The sequence below is a fragment of the Eutrema salsugineum genome, unplaced genomic scaffold (assembly GCF_000478725.1).
Source record: "Eutrema salsugineum unplaced genomic scaffold, Eutsalg1_0 scaffold_7, whole genome shotgun sequence".
Taxonomy (NCBI): domain Eukaryota; kingdom Viridiplantae; phylum Streptophyta; class Magnoliopsida; order Brassicales; family Brassicaceae; genus Eutrema; species Eutrema salsugineum.
Window position 1 is genome coordinate 3,330,130 of NW_006256486.1, and position 10,515 is coordinate 3,340,644.

At 35.5% G+C, this 10,515-nt stretch overlaps 3 protein-coding genes across 3 annotated transcripts; 2 read left to right on the forward strand and 1 right to left on the reverse strand.

Moving 5' to 3' along the window:
* Positions 1–1,783: 1,783 nt before the first annotated feature.
* Positions 1,784–3,472, reverse strand: LOC112082920 (protein FAR1-RELATED SEQUENCE 4-like). The gene has a single exon (XM_024150635.1). It carries the CDS (start codon positions 3,470–3,472, stop codon positions 1,784–1,786), a length of 1,689 nt encoding a protein of 562 aa, XP_024006403.1.
* Positions 3,473–5,837: 2,365 nt separating this feature from the next.
* On the forward strand, positions 5,838–7,946 carry LOC18011238 (sodium/proton antiporter 2). Its single transcript, XM_006393151.2, has 8 exons — positions 5,838–5,963; positions 6,089–6,265; positions 6,372–6,478; positions 6,685–6,805; positions 6,890–6,951; positions 7,049–7,357; positions 7,434–7,728; positions 7,827–7,946. Exons 1-8 carry the CDS (start codon positions 5,844–5,846, stop codon positions 7,944–7,946), a joined length of 1,311 nt encoding a protein of 436 aa, XP_006393213.1. The 5' UTR covers positions 5,838–5,843.
* Positions 7,947–9,012: 1,066 nt separating this feature from the next.
* On the forward strand, positions 9,013–10,075 carry LOC18010854 (precursor of CEP16). The gene is made up of 2 exons (XM_006393152.2): positions 9,013–9,019; positions 9,756–10,075. The coding sequence occupies exons 1-2, from the start codon at positions 9,013–9,015 to the stop codon at positions 10,073–10,075; spliced, it is 327 nt and encodes a 108-aa protein (XP_006393214.2).
* The last annotated feature ends 440 nt before the right edge of the window (positions 10,076–10,515 follow it).

Below are 10,515 nucleotides of genomic sequence, written 5' to 3' on the forward strand. Positions count from 1 at the left end.
AGACTATAAATACATGTCATTTAAGGGTCGTTTTTAGAGAGAGCCTTTTCATTACTTTTACCAGAAACCCCTTTTTCCTTTTAGCCCGTTTTTTATTGAGATTTTTTGTAGAAGATTGTTCAAGTCCGAGTTCTTCAATAGAGAATCTTTCTTTATCTCTTTTCTTTACTGTTTTTCATTACTTTTATTAAAACCAATGATGATGTCGAACTCAGCCATGTCTGAGTAGATCCCGAGTTGGGCTTAGGGTTCCCGAAAGGGGCTCTCATAATCGATTAAGACATCTAGGTTTATAGATCTGGGATTTCGACATGTTCTCTGTTTATTCTTGTTCTTATTGCATGTATGCTTGATTGATCACCTAGTATCTGATCTAGATAGTTAGTGTTGCGAAAGTTTTCATTAAGTATCAGCCCTAGAATGAAACAGGCGATTTTTCCGTAGGAGTGGAAACCTACCTGCGGCGAGATCGTGAGTATTGACGAGTCTTGTGCAGCTCTTGCGTTCTCTCCCTTCCAGGGCCAGAGTGGAAACCTACTGGTCAGGGTTGCGAGAAACAGTTGGTTATGATCACGACAGTGACGTAGTCATACCGCCATACTCTAGCTCTAGAACCCATATATTGTTATCCATCAATCCCAATCTATCTACCTTAGTGTTAAAACCGATTATGATCCCTTAGAGTTCCCAAAAGCTCAGCGTTTTTAGCCATAGTTTACAATTCCATCGATTTTTACTTGCTTTCTTAGACCTGCATTTCAATTTCCTTAGTTCGTTATTTACTTGCTTTATTTACTTTTCATGCGATATTTTACTTGCCTTATTTTTGTTTAGTTCGATATTTTACTTATTCCATTTGCATTTCATTCGATTTTCTTTACTTGCTTTTTAGGATAGATTTATTTTCTTTCTTTTGCTTTAGTTTAATTCGCAAGAAAAACAACCAACCTTTAAAACCAATTTAGTCTAGACATAAAGTTAAAAACCGTAGAAGAATACCAGACACACAAATCTCTGTGGATTCGATCCCTAAATACTACAACTGATCAGCTTGTGCACTTGCGGCTTTCATTTGTTTTGTTAAGGGTAAAACTTGTTCCCTCACGCAGTTGACACGACATCAACTCTCTTGTTTTATAAGGAGTGTTTATTTGCATTTATTTTCATTTATCCATCATCAGGTGATGAGTATTAGTGAAGACTCTCTTGTTTTATAAGGAGTGTTTACTGTGAAACCAATTTGTTATCTTATTTTCTGACATGTTGCTTAAAACATATGCTTCTTCTAATTGTACAGCACAAATACAACATAGTTGTACTAATTGTCCAGTTATCCCAAAATATTCAAACATATGATTCGTCACTTGTACAGCACAAATGCGACATAGTTGTGCTAGTTGTCCAGTTGTCCCAATTTCAAACATATGCTTCTTCTAATTGTACAACACAAATTCAACATAGTTGTCCCAATTTCAAACATATGCTTCTTCTAATTGTACAGCACAAATGCAACATAGTTTTACTAGTTGTCCAATTGTCCCAATTTCAAACATATGCTTCTTCTAATTGTACAACACAAATACAACATAGTTGTACTTATACTGTTATGTTGTCCAAAATATTTCCAAATGATTTGTCACTTGTACATCACAATTCCAACATAGTTGTACTAATTGTCCAGTTGTCCCTGGGTTACATGATTAGATGAAAAAAACACAGTTGTCCAATTCTTCCTGGGTTACACCTGTTGGTCGTTTGTTCTTGGACTTGACTCTGGGAATAATCACCGTCCCAAGTTAATTCCTGGGTTAGACCTGTTGTTTGCACGCTTTCGGCGAGGTTCTCCGGTGGAGGGAAATCGCTTGTCTTGCTTTCTTCCACGCTTTTTGATGTAGTCTGGTGGGTGCACAATTGACTGTCTTATGTTCTCTGGAACATCCCAACTAGACTCGTGTGGAACCAGATATATGGTTCTGCTATAAGCCAATGACCAAGCCTTTGTCAAGCAGTATTCCGAGCACAGATCAGAGAGTTCTATATCCACAGATCTCCTTTCTTGGCGCATTAGGGCCATGGTCGCTGCTATAGCATGCACGCAAGGAATCTTGTCAATATCAAAACATCTGCAACTACAATTTCTCCTTAACAAATCAACCTGATATCTCTTCCCATCAACTCCAGTGACACTGTATTCGAGTTCACTGCCGTTCAGCTCAGTTACTAGTAGGTGAGTTGCAACTGCACAACGTGTATGTAATTCATTTTCCACATACGGCACCAACTGTTTTCCTAAGCTTGTTGCAGAAACAGTGTCTTTTCTATGCTTATTGAACCACTCAGATAATTTTTCAACATATGCATCAATCAAAGGCAGTAGAGAGTACTTCCTTGCCCTCTTGAATACACTATTCATCGACTCACAAGCATTACTGGTGTCCAAATTGTACTTGTCTCCTTTAAAATAACACCTAGCCCATTTTTCCACAGGAACAGCAGCAAGATACTCGGCGGCTTTAGGAAACCTCCTCCCAAAATCGGTGTATGCGCTGATGAAGTCATACTCGGTATACATATGAGCACAATCTCTAAATCTCGCAGCACAAATATCTTTAAAACCAACAGCAGCTTTACCTCTCACGTTCTGCGACAAATGCCACACGCAATGTCCGTGCTGAGACTTAGGATACACCTCATGAACTGCTTTCAAAATGCTCTTATGCCTATCGCTCATAAAAACCAGCTCTTCATCATCTGGTATGACAGTTTTCAGTGTTTCTAAAAACCAATTCCAACTTCCATCTTTCTCCCTATCAATTACACCCATTGCAATGGGGTAATGATGATGATTAGGGTCTTGAGCTGTAGCAAATACAAGCATACCACCATATATATTTTTCAGAAATGTTGCATCCATGACTATGACTTTTCTCATTGCTCTAAAACCTTCTATACAAGCACCCAAAGCAATGAATAGATATTTGAACTTATTTTCAGCATCCACCTTCACGCATGTAACTGTACCAGGATTTACCCTCTCTAACACGTATAGATAAGAACACAATTTCCTAAAACTTTCTACAGGACTCCCTCTCACTTCACTAACAGCTAGCTTTTTGCCTCTCAATGCAGTAGAGTAAGACACATTTATTCCAGCTTCTACCTGAACAACATTGATAATACTTTTGGGCGCGGGGGTGTCAATCTGACCTGGATATGCATCACGCAAGACGGATGCAACTACTTGTGGAGTACCTTTTCTTCTCTTCCGACTTGTACTCGCGACAACCCTGGAGCAGGTATGAACACTCCTATATACTCTGACACTGAAATATGTGGATTCCTTAATTCTGGCAGCATGTAAATACCATGGACACCCACGATCAGCTTGTTGGCATTTCAGTATCACTCGACCCTGGTCAGACTTCTCGGTTTTTACCCCAAAACACCCTTTATGTGCAGCTTTATCAACCATTACTCTCAATGCCTCCTTCGAACAGAACTGTTGACCTTTTTCAAAACCTGCACCATCATCCCATTCTAGAACAAATTGAGTTTGTTCTTCTTCCCATGGAAGTTAACATGCTCATTCTCATTAAAACCGGTTTCCAAGCCATCTTCATTCCCCATCTGTTTCTCACTATCAGGCTCATTAGTACGCTCATTAGTAGGCATGTTCTCTTGATTTCCTCCTTCCTCAGCCCTGAAAAGAACCATAACACCACCATTCGCTACATTATCCCCATTAGCTACATAATCCTCACATAGCTGATCTCTTTTGTATGTATCCACCTCTTCGATAAGCTCCACATTCAAAACAGATCTCAGACCATCTTTATCAAATGTCATCAGATAAGCATATACATCATCATCACCGAAAATACATGACTCCATTTGAGGCTTAGCTACCAAAGGAATGTAGCTCAATTTCAGATTCGTCGTATTGGAGCTTAGTGCAATCTTCTGGCATATCTTCTCTACAAGAGCTGAATAAGTAATCCCATCCAAAGATAATGTTTTAAATGATATTGCATGTTTTACTGAAATCCATTTAAACTCCTCCTCGTTCCGTGAATAATATCCTCCATACTCAAAATGTATGTTGGTGTGGCCAATGCTCATTATATCCTAGTATACGCAGCAAAAAAAAATCATATTACCAATTACGTTTCTCACAATTATACCTTTTATACTAGTTGTCCCGAATTTCTCACTATAACATTTGTACCAGTTGTCCCACATTATCAGTTTTAACAGAGACTTGTACTAGTTGTCCCATAATATGATAATTCGGAGACTTGTACTAGTTGTCCCATAAGTCGGAGACTTGTACTAGTTGTCCCATATTATTCAGTTCTACCATTTGTACTACTTGTCCCCTATCTTTCACTTATACCTTTTGTACCAGTTATCAAAATTCCCAAACTTTCTTGCCTAAAATCTTTGGTTCCACATCCTCGTTTCACATCTACCAAACAGATTCAACACTAAAAATCGACAAATTAACATCGATTCGAAGAGAACTTAACTAATAAGCAACAAACTTAGGCAATGTACATAGTTAAACAACCACCAAACAAACAAAGAAAACCCCTAATTTATAAATCCCCAAAATACACACCACCATCGAAGTCTTCTCACACAAATGGCGGGATAAGAAAGAGTAGTTAAACAACCAAAAATGAGCCGGCGCCAGCAAACGACGGTGGTTCGAATCAAGCTCTCTGCGGCGGAGGTGTACGGAAAGGAGCTCGGGGAAGAAGAAAGCCACAGATTTTTTTAAAAAAATAAAAAACCCAATTTTATTCTTTAAATTTTTATATTCAGTTCATTAAGGTTAAAAACGTCATTACACTCCTATTTATGGCATTAGATAATGTTATGGCAGGTGAGATTTTTTTTTTTGCGAGTTATGGCATATCAGCTCCGCGCCAAATGCTACAATGCCATAACTCGCATAAAAAAGAGCCCCAATGCCATCGGTGGAATATTCAATTCGTTTTTGATTTTTTTTAAATAGCAAAAAGGTGGTTGTTTACTACCCTATATCCATGAATGTCTCCTTAATTACCAAAAAACCTGGGTATATGAAAACCCACCCAACTTAAATTGGATCCGACCCGCGTATCTTTGGATTTACCCTAATGAAACTTGAATTCTTTGTAAAAAAACCTCCATACAGTTAAGAATTTCGAGAAAAACCGATTGAGTGTTTTCCGGCGTAGAATCCGGCGAGTGTTGATAGAAGTAAACCGATTGCGTTCTTTTTATTTCCACTCCACAATCTACAAATTCCGTTGTAATCGATTTCTCCAACTTCGGTTAAAGTATTTTCCCCATTTTTATATATAAATTTAATTGAAAAATGTAAATTTATTAATTTTAATTAGTTAGTAACATCAAAACGGAACCAAGAAGCAAATAATCTCAATATGAATCAGATTACCCAAAAAACAAATTTAAATTACCCATTTTAGTCATTTGAACATATTTTAATTGTAATTAACAAAAGATATGATGAGAAATTTATTGGTTTCTACATCTGTTTTAGTGTATAAAAATATCATCTTTCATTTATATTTATCATATTTATTCTTATTTTAATCAAATAAAATTAAAGTTTAAAAGGTTAAATTACTTTTATCCTTCCTTACTTTAGCTAAATAAAAATTAAATCCTTAAAGATAAAAAATGGTATAAACATTACATGTAACACTTTTACCATATTAAAATTGATATAACAATTTCTTTCCTACCTTTGCTTCAACATATATAGGGAGAAAAAAACCGATCGATAAACGCAGAATAAGCTATTTGAATACAACGTTATGATACAGAATATTGTTATGGCATTATTGTTCACCATAGGATATATTGTGATCATCTTCGAAGAGTCCTTATCTTTCAATAAAAGTGGAATAGGACTTTTGATTGCCGTGAGTTTGTGGGTTGTGCGAAGCATCGGTGTAAGAAATTCATAGTACAAATGGCTCTTTTACTTAATGTTGTTTTTACCTCAAATATTTGTATGCAGTGAATAAGAATAGCTTGATAGTAATGTGATTCATAACGTTAATAGCATGTTTTACAGGCTCCTTGTCTTGAAATTGTTGTTTTAGAGCTTCAACATGCAACAACTGAAGTTAGTCAAATAGTCTTCTACTTGGTCGGTGCAATGACCATTGTGGAGATTGTTGATGCGCACCAAGGATTTAAGCTGATTACAGATTATATAACAACCCGGAAACCAAAATTACTTTTACTGATGGTTTTGATATTCCATTTCTGATTTTTAAGTTTTTTTTTTTTTTGCTTCTCAGTTGCTCTTCCTCTCGCATTATCTTGACTTTGGCAACTTATGGTTTCGTTTTCAGGTTGGTTTTGCATCATTTTTCCTCAGCTCAGTTCTTGACAACCTAACAACTACTATTGTTATGGTTTCTCTACTGAAAAATCTGGTTCCTCCATCAGAATACCGCAAGTAAGGAAACATAATATTTGTTTGTTTGTATGAATTTTGAGGTTGCGAATTAAATTTGTTTCTATGGTAAATCTCAACGAAACACCAATTCAAAAGATTCTCTATTTTGGTGTAGTTATCTTTTTCCTAATAAAGTATCTTTCTTAATATGGAGCGAGTGATGTGTGCTAACGTTAGTTGATATGTTCAATATAATCTATGACAAGACTTTTAGGAGCAGTTGTGGTTATATCAGCAAATGCAGGAGGAGCTTGGACTCCTATTGGTGATGTTACTACGACTATGTTATGGATACATGGCCATATATCGACATTTTCGACTATAAAGGTTATATTCTTATTCGAAATGTTCAATTAAAGAGCTTGAATTCCATTAGTACTTATGATGGAGCCTTTACCTTCTTCCTTTCAGAATCTTCTATTACCTTCAGCGGTTTCGTTTATCGTTCCACTGGTTCTAATGTCATTGACCAGGTTATATGATAAAGTCTTCTTACACTCTCAGAGGTTTTCAACCTTCTTTTGCCGTTTCCATTGCAAAGGCTGATGTTTTCTTTTTCGTCTTTCTCAGTGAGGTAAATGGAATGAGACTGAATACTCCTCCTAGTCTATTATTAGCTTCTGAGCAGATTGCTCCAAGAGGAAAGCTTGTATTTGGGGTTGGCTTTGGAGCTTTGGTTTTTGTCCCAGTGTTTAAGTCCCTAACCGGGTTGCCTCCTTTCATGGGTGTCATGTTGGGTCTTGGAGTTCTTTGGATTTTGACAGATGCAATCCATTATGGTGGCTCAGAGAGAAAACATCTAAAAGTTCCACGTGCTTTGTCTCGGATTGACACACAAGGAGCTCTGTTTTTCCTTGGGATTCTTTTATCTATCAGCAGGTAACTAAACTCTAGGAAAAACCTAGAAACCTTTTTGGACGTGTGAGAGATTGATAATGTTGTGCCTTTTTTTCAGTCTTGAAGCGGCTGGGATTCTCAGAGAGATTGCAAACTATCTTGATGCTCATATACTCAATGTTGAACTCATTGCAAGTATTGTTGGTTGTGTATCAGCCATCATAGACAATGTCCCATTGGTTGCAGCAACTATGGCGATGTATGATCACTCAACATTCCCTCAAGATTCCGAGTTTTGGCAGCTCATTGCTTTTTGCGCTGGAACTGGTGGTTCCATACTTATCACTGGATCTGCTGCTGGAGTAGCCTTCATGAGTCTGGAGAAAGTCGATTTCTTTTGGTACTTCCGTAAGGTGAGACTGAGATTACTCTTTACTCTTTAGCCCACTTTCAATATAACAAGATCGGTAACAAAATGTATTTTGTATTTTTTTTTTTCATTTTCGTGCAGGTGAGTTGTTTTGCTTTTGTTGGTTATGCTGCTGGTATCGTGACTTACCTCGCGGTCCACAGTTTCCCTCTTCAGCTTCAAACAACTGTACTTCATAGTTCATATCCCTTTGCTGACTGATTCATAGGCTACAAAAATATCAAGAGTTTCAATGTCTATGAATTGGAAATAGAACGTTATGTATAAGAACACATCCATAATATCATGAACGTTATGTATAAGAACACATCCATAATATCATGAAGATGCTCTCATTTGTGCTTAAAAGATTCCTTGAGTCATAAGATATTCCAAGCATCATACAATCATTCAACAAAAAAAAAAATTGACAGACTTAGGCTCCGAATGGTGACCAAATAATCGAGGAGTACACAAGATTTTATAAATAAAAAGTCTTGGCAAAGCTACAAAACTGATACAAACAGAGAGACCAGTATGCATTCATCAAATGTTTTAATATCTATACCCTACATAAAATTATAGATATTAAAGCATTTGTATAAATGGAAATGTAAAGAGAGGAGAATTAAACACAAATCAACTATATAATACATACATAAAATTTAGACGTTGGTAACTTGTAGACAATTGTGAAGAAAATTATTTAATTTTATTTCATTTTGATTTTAGAAAGCTTATCATTAGAATATCAAATTTTTAAAAATCAGATGAGTCACAAGTTTTAGTATTGTTTTCTTAACAGTATTTTCGGGCCGCCCTTGTAATTGTCACTTACGATTGTAAAAGAGAATCTTCGATTTAAAAATAATGGAAGTTTACCTAAAAAATCTGTGACCTCAACGGCTCAACCTCAAGTAAGGTAGGTTCATGTACAAATCTCTTCTAAAGCTATTTGACTATTGAAAGTCAATAAACCATAAGGTCTTTCGTTGGTTTGGTTTTTCATGTTGAGTATGCATGGGTTATTTTATTGTATATTTTCTAGGCTTCTGATTCCGGAAATATCTCTATGTTTTCCGTCAAATTTTCTAATCGAGAATTTCTAATTTTTTTCTACCGGTCTTGTATCCTTTAAAACATTTTAATATATATAGAATTCTCATTAATTATTATCACAAATAAGTTTTTTTTTTTTTTTGCTAAAACACAAATAAAAAACTTTAGTTAAAGTAGTTACAAGTGTGAGGTTTCGACCGCAAAGTCTCCCAAGTCACGACATGATAGAATGAACGGTAGTATGGTATCGTACTGAACAGTATAACTTATTTAATTTTTTTTTTTTTTTTTGTTAAGAGTATGAATTATAAAATTGGCTTAAAGCTAGAACAATAGTCAAAGCTTTTGAGCGGATACATATTAGTTTTATGAAGAAATAATTATTTGATATTGCAGATTATTACCAATCACATTTCAATATGCAGAGTTTATATGCAACTATGCAGTAAATTTAGTGATAAACAAAACATAATTTATTTTACAGATTTGTAATTGAATAATCAAGTTTCTTAATAAAATTTAAAATTGCTTAGTTACATCAGTCCACATTTTCTACAATTTCATTATTGTGCAATATATTATCAAAAAAAAGTTGAAATACTTTATATACTTAGATTATATCATTATCAACGTAACAGTATAATGTCAATTCTCTCTTGGTGCCAAACTCAATACTTTTAGTTTACGTGAACCCAACTATTGATCAATACTTTTGTTTACGTGAATATGATCTCTCGTTGTTGAAATTTAGAGAGGTGGCGGCAAATCAACAGTTCCAAAAGATAAAAAGAAAAAAAAATTATTCATCGACTGATATTTTTTTCTCCTCACACTCATCTTTTCTTAGACACTATAAATACCCCTTTTTCACTATAAATACCCTTAAACCCAATACTATCATGAACATCATACTAACTACATATCGAGATTAATAAATCCGTGTTAACTACTACAAAAATCATTTCATCATAGTGGTGATGGCTAAAAACCGCACCGAGTTCTACATAGCGTTTCTCGTTCTTCTGATAGTGGGATCGGTGTTACTAGCTGTTGAAGGACGACCCGTCAAGTATGGTTCGAGACCGTTGATCCAATCAAGAGATTCACATGTGTCCAATGGAAACGTAATGTCTTCATTTAAACCAGTCAAGTCCTCAGTACAGGATTTGTCGTGGTTAGCCACGGTTAAACAGTCCGGGCCAAGCCCAGGGGTTGGGCATCATCGAGCCAAGGGATACAAGAAGTTTGGACGAGCCAACGACTCTGGTCCTAGTCCTGGTGTTGGACACTAAATTAACAAAACTCATGATTTATAAATTATTTTCTTCAAAAATAATAATAACAGTAATAATTTATCATGTTTTAGTAGCCTCTAAGATGTAATTTTCTTCTATTTTTTTTATGTTTATCTCCTTTTCTTAAAATGCTTACTTTGTCTCCACATAATAATCATTAATCAAGTTTAGATCAAGCGTCAAGATAGGAATTAATTAAACAAGCCGTAAACCTCTCCTTATTTCTTATGGTTCAACAAGTTTTCAGAATTTCTAATTGAAAATTGCTCTTTCAATTCATAAGCGAAGATACTTGACAAAGTGATACCGGCCGTTCTGATAATCTATTTCTATAAAATAAGTTTATTTGAGTTATTGTTTGATAGGAGATCCGTACGGTACATATTTATAGTGGTATAGTTTAATGTTAACATCCGGGAAATGTAAAAAGTTCATAT